This window comes from Aethalodelphis obliquidens, unplaced genomic scaffold (genome assembly GCF_003676395.1).
Source record: "Aethalodelphis obliquidens isolate GAN/ISIS:26980383/991018 unplaced genomic scaffold, ASM367639v1 scaffold32, whole genome shotgun sequence".
Lineage (NCBI taxonomy): Eukaryota > Metazoa > Chordata > Mammalia > Artiodactyla > Delphinidae > Aethalodelphis > Aethalodelphis obliquidens.
In genome coordinates, this window is record NW_020837976.1 from 3,662,861 (window position 1) to 3,683,484 (window position 20,624).

Here is a 20,624-nt window from a genome sequence, read left to right on the forward strand (position 1 = left end):
TCTTAAGAGACTAATATGTATAGTTATTTTATTTAAGAATATATACATTTGTCTAGATACATTTGGTTTGTCCTGATGAAACTTAATATAATCAAAATGGAATCAGAGCCCAGGTATTCTGGTTCTCAAGTGTGATTAACTGTTGATAATAATGTTGAGCATTAAGCTAAACCAGGGTCTGTGTAAATTATCTTATTTATGTCTCAATAGAGCTATAAGGTACAAATTACTCTCCTAACTTTACTCAGGGAAGCAAGGCAACTGGCCTAGGGTCTCACAGACAGGAGGCGGCAAGGCTGGGATAAAGCCCGTTATCCAGCTACGGATCCTTCTCTCCATGCAGTAGGAGCAGAAAATATTTGTTTAAAATAAATGTTTCTGGAATTAGCTCCTTGGAAATTACATTTAGGAAGTCTCAGGTGACATTACCCCACGTAGAGAAGAGGGGCATTTAAAAAATGCCAACGTGGGCACACCAGCAGCCAAAAGGGCTTCAAGCATCAGAATGAAAATGTTTAGAAAGTGACTATACTTCCCAGTACAAGGAAAGTTCCTGGAGTACTCAGGCTGCACATTAAATTGCAAAATTAAGAAACATAATCTCCAGGCAGACTCTTTAGCAGTTCAGGACTCACATGTTTTACAATTTTCATCCTTCTAGTTGGTCAAAGGTCATGCTAGAAGAATTAAGAGAACTTTACTCAGAATCCTAGCCTGACTGTCGTCAGGGTGGTGACGTGGACTACTATTTTAAAGGGAATCTAAGGATTTATATAATAGTAAATTTTGCCATCCCGTCGCCCTCCCCCGCAAAATCAGATCCACCTGCACAGATAACTAAGCTGGGACACATTCCAAATATCTAACATACACCACACTTACAAGGTACAAAAACCAGCTCTGTGCACAGAAGCGTAAGTGAAATTATATTCTATACTGTGGGGACTCTGTTCTTTTTGAGCCTTTCTGGGTAACTCTATAGGGAAATACCAATGTGGAGCCTTTTCTTTTTCTACTTTCTTACAATGAAAAGTCACATTAAAGTCATATTAAATGGCATAAAAAGTGGTTCAAGTTCTGTGAGGAAAACCTAATATAAGACTTTTCCTAATTTCTGATTCTCAAAAGTTTTCACAAACGTTGTGCATCACTTTTATGCCAACATTAGGATTCCCTTCTAAAGGACATGCATGAAACATCTATCAGCTTAATATTACAGAACTGGTAGTTAATTTACCATTCCAATACATTTTCTGAGGATGCTCCAGATGCTGAAGTCATTTCTGGAAAACATAGGTGAGGGCAAGCTTGTTCTGAAAAAAAGAAAACAAAAATAAAGACTTAATTTTAATACCACTGGCATTAGGAAAAAAGCTATTGTCAATAATCCGAGAGCCACAGGCATACATGTATAGAGACACCATGAAAACGTGCAACATGTACATATGGCCAACAGGTACATGAAAAGATGCTCAATACCACCAGTCATTAGGGAAATGCAAATTAAACCCACAATGAGATATCACCTCACACTTGTTAGAATAGCAAAATAAGGGATTACAAATGCTGGCGTGAATGTGGAGAAAAGGGAAGGTTGTGCACTGCTGGTGGGATTGGAAGCTGGTACAGCCACTACAGAAAACAGTATGGAGAGTCCTCAAAAAATTTAAATTGAACTCCCATATGATCCGGCAATTCCACTTCTGGGAATATTTCCTTTAATTCCAATTAAAGGAAATGAAAATACTAACTTGAAAAGATGTCTGCACCCCCGTGTTCACAGCAGCATTATTTACAATAGCCAAGACATGGTGGTATGAAATCAATCATTTAAGAAAATGTGATATGTGTATCTCTCTCTCTCTCTGTCTCTCAGACAGACCGACACACACACACACACACACACACACACACACACACACACACACACGGAATATTATTCAGCCATAAAAAAGGAGGAAAACCTACCATTTGCAACAAAACTGATGGACCTTGAAGGCATTATATTAACTGAAATAAGTCAGACAGAGAAAGACAAATACTACATGATCTCACATGTGGAATCTAACAACAACAAAAAACCAACATCAAACTCAAAGAAAAAAGATCAGATTTGTGGTTGCCAGAGGTGGGGCTGAAGAGAAAGGGAATTGGACGAAGGTGGTCACAAGGTACACACTTCCAATTATAAGATAAATAAGTACTAGGGATGTGATGTACAACGTGACCATAGTCAACACTGTAAGACGTAAGTAAGATATACTGTAGTCGTTAAGAAAGCAAATCCTAAGAGCTCTCATCATCAGAAGAAACAAAATTTTTCTTTTTATTTTATCTATATAAGCTGATGGATGTTAACAAAACCTACTGTGGTAATCATGTCACAATATTGTGAAATGTAATATACGTGAACTCAAGCCATCATGCTGTGCACCTAAAGCTTAGTGATGTATATCAATTATTTCTCAATAAAACTGCAAAAAATGTGCACAGACAGGATAAAATAGGGTCAATCTGGGCTTGTATCCCTATTCACTGCTATTTTGGGCCCTGAAAAGTTCCACAGCAGATCAACCGGCCCCACGTCTTCGGAATCGTTCTGATCCGAACCCTCCTAATCCTCCTGTGTTGGCGTCCAGCTGCTTAAACCACCTCAGAAGTACACTGTCCTTTCATGTGCTGGCATATCTGACCTGCTGTTTGGTCCAAGAGAGACCTATCATACTCTGATACTCAATAAATTACTCTAGTAGCTGTTAAATAATGGAAACAAAAAATGTCATTACTGAACCTAGCTTCAGGTTTTTAAGAAATTAATTGTATCGTATCAGTACTTTCCCAAAGATGCTGACATTGGACCAAACTCAGCAACTCTGGATGGACTGGAAAACCCTTTGCAAATTAACCTCTACAGAAGGAGCGTTTCCAAAGCCTCTGCAGGGGTAAGGAAACAGCCAAGAGAAGGGCGGCTGTCGGTGGCAAAGGGTCTGTGGCTCAGATGAGCCGCACACTGAGCTCAGGCATCCTGAGGCCTCAGCACCACCAGGGGCAGGAGGTGCCCAGAACCGCTTCCTGAAACACTGTTATAATAATGCCTTCTTTTTCATCATCTTAGGTTCTGGCCAGGGATGCTGGTTTTCCAGGTGCTGTTTGAAATATACCCATGTAACTGAAATATTAAAGAAAATATTAAATTAAAATTCTTATCTTCTAAAGAATCTCTGTTCTATAAACTGATTAACTTGAATTATAGAAGTTAATAAAATTTTAAGTTTTTAAATAAATAATATTTTAAGATCCTCTGTGGTAAAATCTTTCTGATTTTTCCTTTTTTTAGGAACACACACTGCTCATTTGGCAGATCTGTCATCTACCCAATCTGCTGGATAAGTGGCCACAGATGGTATTTAAATCACATTCTCTACAATCCAAGACTATCAATCTCAGTGACATGAACAACTGAATCCAGGACAGAATCCTCGCCATTACCTACCATTTGCACGTATAGTTTCAGAGATGCATATCAACTAAATTTTTCATCTCGTCTATTATAAAGTCAGTCAGAAATGTAACATATATCTAGGAAGTTATGAGTCCAAAATAAGTTTTGTGAAGACTGAATAAGGGACTGTAATTCCCCCCCAACAAATGCTTACATTAAATGCATATGCATACATTACTATTCTCATTAAAGGCAAGAACAGCAGAAAAACAAGAAATATTTTGGAAGCAAGAAAGCAGAAGAGACATCCAAGCTTTATTTTTATTCTCAATTTAGAAAGCATCACAGGGTTGCCAGCCAAGAATCCCACCCAGAAATACCCTGTACTGATTTTTGTGCACATAACTCTTTGTGGTGTTCCATGAAAATGTAATTACTCATTAATGAGGCCAGATCATCTGCAATCTGAGTTATCGATTCTGGAACACAACCAGAAAGCAGAGGTGAAGGGAAAGGGCCATCACGAAGCCCGTGCTGTCTTCTCGTGTAGGACACGCAGAGCCGAAAGCAAACCCTCCTTCAGACCACATGGTGCGTAACACGCTGATGAGAAGCAGCAACAGGAACACCAGCCCACACGGCCATGCAGGAGCTGGGTCCCAAGTAAATGACCACAGGGCTGCTGACTGCATCTAAATCGATAGCATGAGGAAGCTGCCACAAGAACAGAGCCAGAACATTCCCAAGGGCAGCTCTGCAAAGGTCAGACCAGAGCTGGGATCCAGACCCATGTGCCACTTTGAAAAGGAGGACTCATGAGAGGCCAGGCAAAGGTGCCTGGAGAACAGCTCTTATAAGCAATGGCTGAAGGAAACGTGTGGTCTAGAAGAAACAGAAGAAGCTGGAGGTCTGGGAACAGGGGGCGTGACGGAGGTGTCGGGGCATTCAGAGGACGGGCCGGGGGCAGGAATAACGGCATCTACACACTCACAGCCCCACTGCAGTCCCTGCACCCCTCTGCCTGCTTCGTCCTTCTCCACAGCACTGATCATCACGTGACGCACTGCAGGGCACCCCTGAGTATCTGCTGACTACGTCCCCCAAGTATAGTACATAAGCTTCCAGAGGACTCACGTTTCATCTACTGCTGTATCTCATTGCCCAGGACAAGCCTAACACAGGGGAAGAGTTTAAGTATTTGTTGAATGAGCTTTGGAATTTATAAGGCCTTTTGGTATACATTATTGCTTTCATAAAGAATTTCGTTTCTCTTGTGCTACTGAAGACATCAGGACTATGACTCTTGGTGGAAGTTACAGGACACCTAATGTAAAGCTAACATAAACTTAATATAAATATAATATAAAGTTAACATAACAGCTACCATAAAATATAACCTGTCTTATAATTAATTCCAAATAGGGGAGACAAGAGAGTCTCAACAAGGAAGTGTTTCAAACAGATGCTGCAGGATGCCTTTCAGTCACGGCCCAGAAAGGCATTCCTGCACTGGGTGGGAAGTTGGTCTCCATCAGCTAGGCCAGGGATGTTGCTAAACATCCCACAGGAAACAAGACAGGTCTCCACAACAAAAAGTTATCCAGCCTCTAATGTCAGTAGTGCCAAAGTTGAGAAACCTGTCATAGAAATACAACTAGAGCTTCATAGATAGTTTTAAATTTTGTAGTGGCTTTATTAAAAAAAAAAAAAAGTAGGGCTTCCCTGGTGGCGCAGTGGTTGAGAGTCCGCCTGCCGATGCAGGGGACATGGGTTTGTGCCCCGGTCCGGGAAGATCCCGCATGCCGCGGAGCGGCTGGGCCCGTGAGCCATGGCCGCTGGGCCTGCGTGTCCGGAGCCTGTGCTCCGCAATGGGAGAGGCCACAGCGGTGAGAGGCCCGCGTACCACAAAAAAAAAAAAAAAAAAGTAACAAGATAAATTAATTTTAACAATATATTAGATTTAACCCAATATGTCCAAAATATCAGCACTTCAACACGTAATCAATATAAAAATATTAATGAGATATTTTATACTTTTTCCCACAGCACGTCTTCAAAATCCAGTGTTGATTTTACACTTAGAGCACCTCACAAATTAGCTACTAAATTTTTAACGAAGTGAAATGTAGTCTTACCAAAGCAATAAAGTTATGTTTACTGGCAACATATTTTATACTGCTTTGTTTTTACAAACTATATTACAAAATTAACATAATAAACCTATGTTAATTAAAATTAAATAAGACTACAAATTCAGTTTCGTGCTCACACTAGCCACATTTCAAGTGTTCAAAAATCACCTGTGGCTACAATTGGACATAAAGGATTTCTGTGATTACTTCTGAAAACAAAAGGATAGGAATGGTCTCAGATTACAGGGGAAGAGCAAAAAATTACTCAATTACAAGAGTCTAAAGTCAATGAAGCAAAACAGTCCACAGCCCAATCAACAAAATGCTAAATCTGCAGTATTATTTAAAGTAGAGAGAATAGATTTTTTTTAATTAGGTAGATTAAAATTTTTAAAAATGATTTATACTGAAAAGGATATGTTTCTATATTTTTAATTTTCACTCCTTCCATGGTGGGGCGGGGAGGCGGGTAAGAATTCCCTAATGATCTTGGATGAGGAGATGCTACTCCAGGCAGAAAACAGAGCATGGCAGGCAGGCCTCAGAATTTCCAGGCTGAGAGCACAGATCAATTATTCTCTTCCCTTTGAGTTGATCTGAGAGTCATTATCCTGAATTCTATGCTTCCTTTTTCCCTTCACACAGAGAGAAAACACCCTGTACCAGGGACTGAGAGTGATGCACCCCGGCTCTATTTTCAACCATACAGATGCCGCTCTGACTATGGACACAACGACACAATGACTGGTCTTTAAGGGAAAGCTCCCGTCCCACTCGCTTCATCTCCAAGATGCACGCGGCTCACCCGGCTGCCCTGCCACTGCACCACCGACACAGGGTGTACACAGACCCCGAGCTGAACCACGTTAACTTGTGAAGCGTGACTCACAAATGCTGTGCTGGGATCCCTTTGCTCCAAACACACTGCGCAAGTTCAGGAGATCGGTGGCCCCCAGGTCTTTGGGAGATGCTTTTTTTTCCTAAGATTTTTTTGGTGTGGACTATTTTTAACGTCTTTATTGAACGTGTTACAATACTGATTGTTTTATGCTTTGCTTTTTTTGGCTGCGAGGCATGTGGGGTCTTAGCTCTCCAACCAGGGATTGAACCAGCAGCCCCTGCACTGGAAGGCGAAGTCTTAACCACTGGACAGCCAGGGAAGTCGCTGGGAGATGCTTTTTTTTTTAACATCTTTATTGGAGTATAATTGCTTTACAATGATAGTTTCTGCTGTATAACAAAGTGAATCAGTTATACGTATACATATATCCCCATATCCCTTCCTTCTTGCGTCTCCCTCCCACTCTACCTACCCACCCCTCTAGGTAGTCACAAAGCACCAAGCTGATCTCCCTGTACTATGCAGCTGCTTCCCACTAGCTATCTACTTTACATTTGGTAGTGTATATGTGTCAATGCTACTCTCTCACTTCGTCCCAGATTACCCTTCCCTCTCCCCGTGTCCTCAAGTCCATTCTCTACGTCTGTGTCTTTATTCCTGTCCTGCCCCTAGGTTCATCAGAACCACTTTTTTTTTTTTTAGATTCCATATATCTGTGTTAGCATATGGTATTTTTCTCTTTCTGACTTACTTCACTCTGTATGCCAGACTCTAGGTCCATCCACCTCACTACAAATAGCTCAGTTTCGTTTCTTCTTATGGTTGAGTAATATTCCATAGTATATCTGTGCCACATCTTCTTTATCCATTCATCTGTCAATGGACACTTAGGTTGCTTACATGTCCTGGCTATTGTAAATAGAGCTGCAATGAACATTGTGGTACATGACTCTTTTTGAATTCTGGTTTTCTCAGGGTATATGCCCAGTAGTGGGATTGCTGGATCATATGGTAGTTCTATTTTTAGTTTTTTAAGGAACTTCCATACTGTTCTCCATAGTGGCTGTATCAATTTACATTCCCACCAACAGTGCAAGAGGTTTCCCTTTTCTCCACACCCTCTCCAGCATCTACTGTTTGTAGATTTTTTGATGATGGCCATTCTGACTGGTGTGAGGTGACACCTCATTGTGGTTTTGATTTGCATTTCTCTAATAATTAGTGATGTTGAGCATCCTTTCATGTGTTTGCTGGCAATCTGTATGTCTTCTTTGGAGAAATGTCTATTTAGGTCTTCCGCCCATTTTTGGATTGGGTTGTTTATTTTTTTAATATTGAGCTGCATAATCTGCTTGTATATTTTGGAGATTAATCCTTTCTCAGTTGCTTCGTTTGCAAATATTTTCTCCCATTCTGAGGGTTGTCTTTTCATCTTGTTTACGGTTTCCTTTGTTGTGCAAAAGCTTTTAAGTTTCATTAGGGCCCCTTTGTTTATTTTTGTCTTTATTTCCATTTGGTGCTGAACTCTCTCAGCTTTTGCTTGTCTGTAAAGGTTTTAATTTCTCCATCAAATCTGAATGAGATCCTTGCTGGGTAGAGTAATCTTGGTTGCAGGTTTTTCTCCTTCATCACTTTAAATATGTCCTGCCACTCCCTTCTGGCTTGCAGAGTTTCTTCTGAAAGATCAGCTGTTAACCTTATAAGGATTCCCTTCTATGTTATGTGTTGCTTTTTCCTTGCTGCTTTCAATATTTTTTCTTTGTATTTAATTTTTGATAGTTCGATTAATATATATGTGTCTTGGCGTGTTTCTCTTTGGGTTTATCCTGTATGGTACTCTCTGCGTTTCCTGGACTTGATTGACTATTTCCTTTCCCACGTTAGGGAAGTTTTCAACTATAATCTCTTCAAATATTTTCTCTGCCCCTTTCTTTTTCTCTTCTTCTTCTGGGACCCCTATAATTCAAATGTTGGTGTGTTTGATGTTGTGCCAGAGGTTTCTGAGACTGTCGTCAATTCTTTTCATTCTTTTTTCTTTATCCTGCTCCCTGGCAGTTATTTCCACCATTTTATCTTCCAGCTCACTTATCTGTTTTTCTGCTTCAGTTATTCTGCTATTGATTCCTTCTAGAGTTTTCTTAAATTTAATTAATTAGGCTGCGTTGGGTCTTCATTGCTGTGCATGGGCTTTCTCTCTTTGTGGCGAGCTGGGGCTACTCTTCGTTGCAGTGCGCGGGCTTCTCATTGTGGTGGCTTCTCTTGTTGCAGAGCACGGGCTCTAGGAGCGCGGGATTCAGTAGTTGTGGCACGCAGGCTCAGTAGTTGTGGCTCGTGGGCTCTAGAGCGCAAGCTCAGTAGTTGTGGCACACAGGCTTAGCTGCTCTGCAGCATGTGGGATCTTCCCAGAGCAGGGCTTGAACCCATGTCCACGGCCCCAGCCCACGCTTCTGCCCCAGCCTCCCTGCATAACCAGGGGCCAACCTCTAGCCTGGGGGGCCACGGCTGGACGATCTGCCTCAGGGGGCAGCTACATGTGCACTAAGAAAAGGGACAATCCAAGATGGACCTAGAGATTGTTCTACTGAGTGAAGTCAGACAGAGAAAGACAAATACAAATGATACTGCTTATATGCGGAATCTTAATAAATGGTACAAATGAACTTATTTACAAAACAGAAATAGTCACAGATGTAGAAAACAATCTCATTGGGGAGGGATAAACTAGGAGATTGGGATTGACATATATACACTACTATATATAAAATAGACAACTAATAAGGACATACTGTATAGCACAGGGAACTCTACTCAATACTTGTAATGACCTATATGGGAAAAGAATCTAAAAAAGAGTAGATACATGTATATGTATAACTGATTCACTTTGCTGTACACCTGAAACACAACACTGTAAATCAACTATACTCCAACTAAAAAAAAAAAAAAAAAGAGCCTCCTGGAAATGAAGTTTCAGTTTCTTACCTGCACATCCGTTTTAAAGAATTTTAAAGACTCTTTGTTATTTTCATAAAGTACAAACATATTAAGGTGAAAACATTCATAGTCATTGGTGATATCTGCCCACTGAATTAGCTTCTCAATTTGTAAGAGCTCCTGGTATATTATAAGCATCCTATTCACCACCTATATTGCAGATAACTCTTTCCAAGTCTAACATTGGTCTTCTGATTCTGTTTATGGTATAATCTGCCAAAACCAAATCTACCTACCTGGGAAGACTATAAATATTATGACTATAATGTATACATGAAACTTTAAATAGACAGCTATCTTCCAATATTTTCCACATGGACAAGATAAAAACACTCCACAATCGTATTAATAGTTACTCCAGAGAAAAAGGTACATCCCTTAATTCAGGGGTCCCCAATCCCTGGGCCACGGACAGGTACAAGTCCATGGCCTGTGAGGTACCAGGCTGCACAGCAGGAGGTGAGTGACAGACGAGAGAGAGAAGCTTCATCTGTATTTACAGCTGCTCCCCATCGCTCACATTACCGCCTGAGCTCCGCCTCCTGTCAGATCAGCGGCGGCATGAGATTCTCATAGGAGCACGAACACTACAGTGAACTGCGCATGCGAGGGCTCTAGGTTGCTTGCTCCTTATGAGAATCTAATGCCTGATGATCTGAGGTGGAGCTGAGGCAGTGATGCTAGCACTGGGGAGCAGCTGCAGATACAGATTATCATTAGCAGACAGATCTGACTGCACAGAGACCATAATAAATCAACTGCTTGCAGCCTCACATTGAAACCCTATCAGTGGGCTTCCCTGGTGTCACAGTGGTTGAGAGTTCGCCTGCTGATGAAGGGGACACGGGTTCGTGCCCCAGTCCGGGAAGATCCCACATGCCGTGGAGCAGCTAGGCCCATGAGCCATGGCCACTGAGCCTGCACGTCCGGAGCCTGTGGTCCGCAACAGTGAGAGGCCCGCGTATCGCAAAAAAACAAAAACAAAACAAAACAAAAAAGCTATCAGTGAGTGGCAAATGAAAACAAGCTCAGGGCTCCCACTGATTCTGCATTATGGTGAGTTGTATAATTATTTCAGTATATATTACAATGTGATAATAATAGAAATAAAGTGCACAGTAAATGTAATGTGCTTGAATAATCCCGAAACCATTCCCCCCACCCCCGGTCATGGAAAAATTGTCTTCCACGAAACGGGTACCTGGTGCCAAAAAGGTTGGGGACCGCTGCCTAAATTCATAAAGTTTTATAATCTCATTCTTACATTTTTAGAAATTTAAGTTCTAAGTCAAAACCGAGTCAAGACACAACAGAAATTATCTTCTCAAGTATTTACCACATGGAAGTAAACGTAATTAAATGGGGAAACAAGTATGTGGTTAATTTTTCAAATTACAATACATTATTATATTCCAGGTGAAAGAATCCACAGATAAAGAACAAGCTAGTCATCTACTCCCACCTCCAATACCAACATAACAGCCCGAAGTGCTCCCTTTTCTTTTCTCCTTGCATAAGCATATACGAGTACACAGATTTTTACAGACATATTACCCTACAGGTCACATTGTTTTTTCAGTAAATAATAATTTAAGAGGATACCCCTTCAAGTTGATAGATATAAGTGTATCTATCTTTCTAATATCTTTATGCACAGGAACACATACACATACATGTAACTTTGTATCATGCACCCTGTTTTTAATGCAGTCTTTCTCCCGTTTTGTTCTTTTTTGCTTGTCACCCCACTTCCTCTGCCACCACTGTACTACACTGTAACCCATGGTAGAAACCTGGTATGTATTTTTCTATACTTTTTTATATTTTCTCAAACAGTCTTGAGCATGCATGTGTGCACACACAGAGCAGCTTTCTGACTTTAAAATTCCAAATAGAATACCAGTTATATACACTTCTTTACAGTTTGCTTTTCCCATTCAGTACTTCGTGGAAATTTGTTCGTCAAATGGTAAACTAATTCTTTTAATGAATAATATTCCATGACAAGAATACTATATATCAAAACATATCTTGCCGTCCTCCATGAAAGCCATTTACTGTTTTCACTCTTTTGCCAAAACAAACAATGCAGCAAAACCACTTTAATACATTACATTCCTAATTAAACCCGATGCTTTCATTTCTATGGGGTGGAGAACCAGGGGTCAGATTGCTGGGTCAAAAAGTATCTCTATTTTACATTTCCAGGGACGTTGCCAGATTGCTTTCTGAAAAGGTTTTTAACAATTTCATATTTCACCAATAATACATGACAGCACTTCTTCCACCTCCCCACCAGCAGCAATTGGTGTCAATAGGTGTTCTTACCCAAGTTTTGCCAGTCTGACTAGAAAGTGATATCGCATTGCTATTTTTTTTTCTGCATTGCTATTTTGCTTTTCCTTGACTACTTGTGAGTCAGAAAATCTTTTCATGTTTTAATGACCATTTGGATTTACACATCTAAAGACTGTCTCTTCATATCATTTGTAACCACTGGCTTTTTTTGTGTGTCTATTTGTAAGAATTTGTTGATAGAGACTACTAATCTTTTGTCTTATTAATCTTTCATTTAGATTGCCAATAGAATCCTTTGCAGGTTTTAAAAAAACTTTTACAGTGAAATATGTCTTTCTTATTTATTTTTCCGGTACGCAGGCCTCTCACTGTTGTGGCCTCTCCCGTTGCGGAGCACAGGCTCCGGACTTGCAGGCTCAGCGGCCATGGCTCACGGGCAGAGCCACTCCGCGGCATGTGGGATCCTCCTGGACCGGGGGCACGAACCCGTGTCCCCTGCATTGGCAGCCGGACTCTCAACCACGGCGCCACCAGGGAAGCCCTCATTTATTTTTTTAATAGCTTCCAGGTTTTGTGTCTTGGTTAAGGCTCTCCCCACCCCAGACTTTTTTTTTCACCTGATGTTCTAATTCTTTAAATGACCGAAATACACATGTATGTCTCAAGACCCTATTTCTACAGCGAAATAGCTCAGTGGCATTTGTCCCTGCCTGGTCTCTGTGCCCTCTCACCTCTATTCCTTTCACAATGGGGCCTGTGAAGTCACCCAGTCTGCTTTCTTATAAGACAGAGGAGCTCTCTCTCCAACATTTCTTTTTCCCATGATTGCAGGAATCTTAATAGTCTACACTTTTATTTAGTTTTAGTCCAGCTTCTACATCCTTTTCTTGATCATATCCTTTGGGGAGAACAGGAAAACTTCAGGTTTTTTTAAAGCAACGTTTTCACAAATGCTGTGATATCACACTATCCCTGCGCTAGTTCTACTAGGATGAAGTATTTGAATACTAACAGCTAACATTTAGTGAGGGTTTACTCCATTTTAGACCCTGTGTTAACCACGTAACATGCATCACCACATTTAATCCTCAAAATAATTCTATAAATTAAACACTCATTAAATAACTTGTCCACAGTCACAAATTTAATCAGCAGAAGTGGAATTCTTTAACTCCAGATCCTCAGCACCTGGGTTTCACAGCACTGCCACTTTGCATAAACTTGAACAAGTAACTAACTACTCCAAGCCTCAGTGTTTCTGTGTAGAGAATGACGATACCGTTTCACACAATCACGGTGAGGTTCCAATGAAACAGTGCATACAGAGTAGTGCTTTTTAAACTTTGGGTTCTATTCATTGGTGGTCTGTAAACTCAATTTAATGGTTCATATAACCGGCATTTAAGAAAAATGAAATAGAATGTCTAGCAAGCGTAAGTACTATAAATGAAAATTTTGTTCCAATGATACACACACCTGTATACATATATACTATGTAGTCAAATACTTTTAAAAAATATTATTTTTACTATGGGACTTTGTCAGTGATGTACAACATTCAGCCCAGTGCCTGGAAGATAAACTCTCAACATAAAGTAGATATTGATGTTATCATTAACTATTTCAAAAAACACCTCATTTTTCTGTTTGAGTTGTTAAAGATTTAAAACTGCTACTATGTCCTGGAGGGATAATTTAATTTTACTAATTACAGTTTCAAAAGATGACATAGAAAAATCGCTGTTTATTGGACAATATTCATAATATAAAGATTTACACAGAGAAATAGGTAAGAAGTACTTCTATTACCCTAGAGGAAAGTAAAAATGTTCTGACGTGTGTGCTACTCCCCCAGCAAGGCTTTGAACAGGATGATGGAGGTTTAGCCACTGTGATCAGATACCTGTATAGCCTGAGGACATTTTTCAAACTCCAGAGGCTTGCCCCAGAACCTCTGGTTCTGGGGCCAGGGGAATCTTGAACATAGTTCTTTAAAAAGGCTGTGGTTAGGGCACAATGAAGCAACTTGGGAGGGACTCTTGGCAAAGTCCTTTTCTTTCTTGTCATTCAGTAGCTCTTGGTATTCCTTGTTTTAATGTCACACAACCTGGGTGAAAGTGCTAGAAAAATTATGTCCAAATAACATTTTTAATTTACTCGAAATGATAAAAGGGAATATACTAATAAATCCCAAATATAATTGTATTGTGCTTTAAACATTCCACTGACATGATTAAATGGTATTAAAACTGCCTCCTGTCTTCAGACTTGAGGATACTTCCCTTCACCAAACACAGCCTGGGAGACCCTACAGGCATGGCTCCTCCATTCAGGTTTCTCTTTGGCATCTACTTGCAGAAGGCTCTCAAACCCAAAGATGCTGTCCATCAGCAATGGGATTTTACAAGCAACTCCAATGTGCTAATTTAACGCACTGAGGTTGGCTGGTGTTCCATGCTCCACTTCAATTTCACAATTCTTACTTTTTCCTATCTTCATTCATCCCCTCTGTTATTTCTGTACACATCTGCCACTCACTAGACTGTGATTTCCCCTGAGGTCAGGAACTATGTCTTATTCTCCTCTGCATGTCCCACAGTGCAGAGTACTTTGCATGTAACAGGTGCTGAATGTTTTACCTAATGTCTCATAAATTTAAATGGACCACAGAAAATAGCAAAAAAATGAGAGATATGGACAAGCAGCAAGTGAGGCATGAAGAACACCGATAATCAAATTTTCTGCCTCTAAGTCACTTCTTAAGAAAACATTTTCAAAACCAAATTCCTAAACATACATTTCCAGTTGCATTTAACAACTAAACATTTGCTCATGTTATTAAATATTCTTAACGGATCATTTAGAAAAGCATATTTGGATATTTAGAAAAATATTTGATATTTGGATATTTAGAAAAGCATAAAACAGCCTAATTCTAATCTTTGATTCAAGATCAAAAGAATGAACTAAAAATCTAAGAAAATAATTTCATAGAGAAGCAGACTTTAATACAGCTATAATTGTAATAATGAAAACTTGTTATGTGTAGTGTAGTCTTGTACTTATGTGTGTATATCTATTTGCAATTATTAGGTGCTTATCACCTCTCCTTTTCAACTATCAGAATTCTTCTTCCCTTCTCCCCCAAACCCTTCCTTCCACAAGTCCCAGTTTAAACATAACCCTAATGAACACAGCTTGCATTTGAATCTAACCATCTTTAATTTTACCTGTACTACTGATGTTTACTAAACACCCAAAATGAAACAGTCTTCCAAACTAGGAAGCCATTGGAAATAAACTATAAAATTATATGCACAAAATTGAAGATTAGATTTTAAAATGATGTTACATGAGTAAATTATCATAGCAATAATAAAAAGCCTCATTTTCACAAATTATGTATAATCTTACATAGTTCATCTGGAATATAGTTTGCAAATCTATTCTTTTAAAAAGGTTGAAAAGAATGTAATGTGCAGAGAAGCCTAGTAACCTCAACGCTGATGGAAAAACATATTCTTACTTGCAAGTCATGTGAAAAGTATCAAGTTCCTTTTTTGGAAATATACCACTTCTCTCTATCCTTTCTTCCTCCTGGTTAGGACAAAGAACCATAGAGAATGCAACACTCTTATTCACCCTCCACTCATTACTTAAGAACATGCAAGGCTGCTGTTGACCATTTAAATTCTTATTACGTTAGATTCTAAGCTCTGTTGAACCTGCTGTTGGAACACAGCAGGTACTCAGTAAATGTTGCTGAGACAAACTTTATGCCAGTTAATTTTCTTAACTAGGGCTCTAGGTTGAGTAAACTGTCCCACAATGCATTTATCCTATAATTTTTCCATAACAGCAATCAAAAAGCATATTTGTTTACTCTCAAACTAAAACTGTTACATCATTCTCATTAAAAGATGCTGATGAAGGTAACGCGAAGAACGCACATCATCAGTGATACTAGAGAGAACCAAGGATAGTGGCTAAAGTTTGGGGGAGGCAAAGATTTCTTAGAGAGGACACAAAAAAGCCCTAACATAAAAAAGAAAAAAGTGGATTTCACCAAAATTAAAAACTTCTATTCTAAGAAGGTATTAGGATGCCTGCTCATTATTAAAGAAATGGAAAGGCAAGCTATAAACTCAGAGAAAATATACATGCTACATATATTTGATAGAAGATTATATCCAGAATATATAAAGCGTTCCTATAAATCAATAATACAAAGACATACAACCCAATTTAAAATGGGCATGACTCTCAGACACTTCACAAAGAGAGATATAACAACGGCTAATAAATCCATGAGTAAGTGCTCAAAATCATTTAGGAAATGTAAAATAAAACCACAACACAGTACCATGTTATACCCTTAAAGCATCAAATGCTGGTGAGGATGTGGAGTAACAAATTCTCACATACTGCTAAGAAATGGTACACCGACTTCAGGAAACATCAGAGTAACTTCCTATAAAGCTAAATACATACCCTCTCCAGGACCCCAAAATGCTACTCCTACATAACAAAGTGAAACACTGTCCATAAAAAAGATGTGTATAAGAATGCTTAAAGCAGCTTTATTCATAAAAACTCCCAGAAGACTGGCATCATTATACACTTTTGCAGTCTTTTTAATGTCTGGTTTTACAGAAGACAGCTGGGCTGCTCATAACTGCTTCTGCACTGAATCTGTGATACTACACATCACGTAGTCTCTATCAAACTCCACTGTACACTTATTAGTGAATGATAATAAAAAAGGCTAATGTCTTAGTAATATCATGAAAATTGTTTTAACCTTGTGGTTCCCCCCAAAAGGGTCCTGGGGGACCCCCCCGCCAAAACAATGGTCAGAAGACTCCACTTTAGAGAAGCACTGGCAAAGACAGTCAGCAAAAGGGCCTTTTCCTCAGCATGTCTTTGGGAAACTTTAGAACAATTTAAAAAAATAATAAAAATCATTCAACAAATATGGATTGAATTTCAACTATTATGATTGGTTTTGTGAATAACAGGAGGCTGGATCACAAAATTTTCAAGAATGTTTACAGTTGAGATACTTCAGTTTCAAAATGTTACTTCATTTCTGGATTCTGCTTTAATACTTTAACATTTAAATCTGGGTATAAAACAAGTTTCTCTGGCCTTGCAACTCAAAGAATTTCAGCTTAAGTTGATGCAGTCTGATCTTATCATTAGGAAAATGATGCTCTCATTCAACCAAGGAAAACAATGTTTGACCTCCAAAGTTGATATACGTCCACCACCTTAAAAATACTCTTATTCTTCAGTCATGGAATAGTAATTAAAATCGTAGTTGTAATATATGTGGAGATTTAAGATCTTCAAAGGCATCTTATTTATACGAAATAGTCCATAAGTGTAACATATCAATATCAACACAAAATAACTAAAATATACCTATACAACTAAATCCCTAAAATCTGTCTATCCCCATTTCAACAGAAGCAAGCTTGGACGGGCCTTAAAAAGGGAACATATCACTTACATCTCTTTTCTTGCATGACTGATACTGTAACGTACCTTCCACCAACTTCCAGGCTTGAATTCGGAGGAATTGCAAGTTCTCCCTGCGTACCCAGGAGGCCATCTGAAGCCTGACAGAACCAGTACCTAACTTAGGGCTGAGTCAGACATGCGGGTGATGGGGTTAGCTGGACAGCCGGGTATTTAACCTGCTCCTACATCTCTTCAGCTGAAATGAGCCCGGGTCTTGGGAGCAGGTCAGTACAAGTCTAAGATGAGATCTCTAAGACTAGTCAGATGCCTTTTTAGGCACTATGCATCTTTTAAAAATCCAATAACTTAGTTTCCTATTTTAAGCTTACTGTGATAACTTGATGTAATTACTATCTGATTTTGCTGTATATTTTAAAGATAATTTTTCCTTTTGATCTCAAATTATAAAAAGCCTATGATTATTGCTTAATAAATCTGGCTCTACACAGCAAAGAGATTAAGGTGATTATGTGTCCTTGTTTTATAAGAGGTATTACTTGTTTTGATTTTAATAAGTTAAAAATGCATATTCAGAATTTCAAATTGCTCTGCAAATTGGCTTTCTAAAATTTAAATTCACTGTCCAACTTCAGTAAAACAGTAAATTTACTTCCGATTCTTGTTAGTTTATTACCATTACTGGATTAAGAGGAAAGCCTACAGAATCATCATCCAAGCCAACATGGACTGATGAAAACATACCCAGGAACCAAGTCCTTCAGCTTAAAGAGAAGCTGTCCCTTTGGGCAGCAGGATCTCCTCACTTCAAGCCTACTTCATGGTGTTCAGCACAGTTGGGAAGAAGGCAGGACACAGAAAGGCAGACCTTACTTAACCTAGGGGCAGGGTGTGCATTCTTTTCTCACCCTTGTCTCAAAGAATAACTAAGGGCTTCCCTGGTGGCGCAGTAGTTGAGAGTCCGCCTGCCGATGCAGGGGACATGGGTTCGTGCCCCGGTCCAGGAAGATCCCACGTGCCGTGGAGCGGCTGGGCCGGTGAGCCATGGCCACTGAGCCTGTGCGTCCAGAGCCTGTGCTCCGGCAACGGGAGAGGCCACAACTGTGAGAGGCCCGCGTATCGCAAAAAGAAAAAAAAAAAAAAAAGAATAACTAAGACTTCATGCAATGGGGGGCTGGAAGAGATGTAAACTAACCGAAGTGAAGAGAGCAGATCAAGGTAAGGTCATCTTGACCTAAAGGAAGTGGTCTTAATGACCGATAACACTGACGAAATGCGGGCTGTGTGCAGTACAGGTCAGAGCCAGTTTCTTCCTGCCTGTCTCACCTGAAGGCTGACCTAAGCCTCTAGCAGTGTGGACAGCTAAGGAGCAGAGAGGAATAGAGGTGGTGAGCACAAATCTTCCACTAACACCTCCCACATTCCAGAAAGAGCCTGAAGCTGTTTTACTGCTAGTAATTTTGTTGGCAGGAAAGGGGAAAGAAGCCTTTCCTGACTACAACAGAAATTTCTTGGACTCTACACTAGGAAATGTCCTGTCTTGGAACCTGGATGTGCTCCAGCTGGATCGGGAGTCTGGCAGTAGGCAGTGCGAGGTGTGGCGAGACCCTGGAGTAGTTTTGGGTGCTTGACAGCAACGGCTGATCCCTGAACGCAACTCTGGAGTGAGGCTATGTCTAACAGGCTACATGTCACCTGGAACACTGCAGTCAAGGACTTCAGGTCCCTGAAACAAGAGCCCGGGGACTATGCAAAACACAGTTAACAAGAGAAGACACAAAGAAAAGCAGAGATGTACTGAACGATAGACGTGTCCCTCTGCAAACACCACTCGGCCTCTTTCTGTGACTCTGAAATTTTATAGGTATTTCCCTTTAAACCACACCCGTTTTTCTAGAACGCATATAACTGTTTGTGATCTGCTTTAGGCAGATCAATAGCCTGATTCAACTTCCTTTTGAAATGATCTGAGATCTTTTTGACTGCTTATCATCAGAGGGTTAGAACTTCTAGGGAGAGCTGAATTTCTGGTTCCTTCCTGCTCTGTGACACGTAATACCTCCATGGGTGTTATTTGACATATATGTCAGTTTCCCTTCTTTTTTCCTTTCGGATTGCTCTGATCATAGTGAAATATCTGTACTGCAAAGAAGAGCATTCTTCCTCTTTCCTAAGTCTGCTAGTGAAGATTACACAGTGTCCTAAAACACGACAATCACATTGAAGTAGTGTACCTCACCTTCTGAGATTTTCTTGTTCTTTCCCATAATATAATGTCAATCATAATCCTGAAGGAAAACAGCCCAAGCTCTTGGTCTTCTCTAATAATAAAAGAATGCACAGTTATTGAGGAGAAACAAATAATTTCCATGAAAACATGACACCTTTAATCATTCCCGCATCCTTTAGAGTATTCTGCTTTGGTAGGAAGTTGGTAGACCATGGAGATTATAGGAAGGGAAATTTTTATCCCGTATCTGTTTGAAATTGGCAGAACTTTCAACGTGTTCGTGTGTTCTTTTGTGTGTTCCTGTTAATACAAGTGGAAATGTATAAAGACCCAGAAAACAAGTTCCATGTTCACTTTAATTAATAATAGTGCCTAGCTTTGAGCCCAGCGGATGGGTGCTTAATAAATGCTTTGGGACTATGATGTTAATTCTCTGTAAATTATTATATAAAAGAAACAAATGGAACTGCATTAATTAAAAGCTAGGACAAATTGTTTTACATTCAGAATATAAATCTAGGAATTTGTCTAGGAATAGAAATCTCTGTTATTCTAAATATCTACGAAGATTCTAGATTTTAAGAAAAGAATGGAGGCTCTGAAGTCAGGATACGTGGCTTGCATGCAGGTTCTATCACTTACTTGCTAAGTGATCTTGGGCGAGTCGATTAAACTTTCTGTGCTTCAATGTCTTCATTTGTAAAACTGAGGATATAATATCTGCCCTACCTGTAACTCAGAGATATTGTGAGAATCAAAAGCTATGGAGTTTGTTAAAGTATCTTACAGACATCAATTTATAATCCAAGTGTAAACTGTAGCCATTAATATTATGCATAATATCGTAAAGAGCTCTGCATCTGAAGTTAACATGGTACAGTCAGAAGACAGCGGCTTTAGCGACCAGTCAGACCTAGGTTCCAGCATCTTGCTACTGGACTGTGCTTTCGTGGGGTGTTGCTTGTGTCAAAGATGCTGAAGCGCGGACAGGCTAAATGCTGACCAAAGCCAACAGTTATACTAAGTCACAGAGCCAGAACCAGATGCAGAAGCAAAGTGCATTTTTATGCTGATGGCTCCCCACTGTCTTATGATCATGGTACACCTTCACCTACTAGAATTTTTCACAATATCTTTAAGGCATTCAAAGACCCCAAACACCAAAGCACGAAAGCAAAACAATACTGTGAAGAATCTATGGTTATA

General features: G+C 39.7%; 1 protein-coding gene across 1 annotated transcript in view; it reads right to left on the minus strand.

Annotated features, from left to right (window-relative positions):
* The window catches only part of OSBPL1A (oxysterol binding protein like 1A), a 210,704-nt gene that overhangs the window by 34,225 nt on the left and 155,855 nt on the right, over positions 1-20,624 (minus strand). The window contains exon 19 of the mRNA XM_027127621.1: positions 1,238-1,313. Coding sequence (XP_026983422.1) covers positions 1,238-1,313 — 76 coding nt within the window. The remainder of the gene's footprint in view (positions 1-1,237; positions 1,314-20,624) is intronic.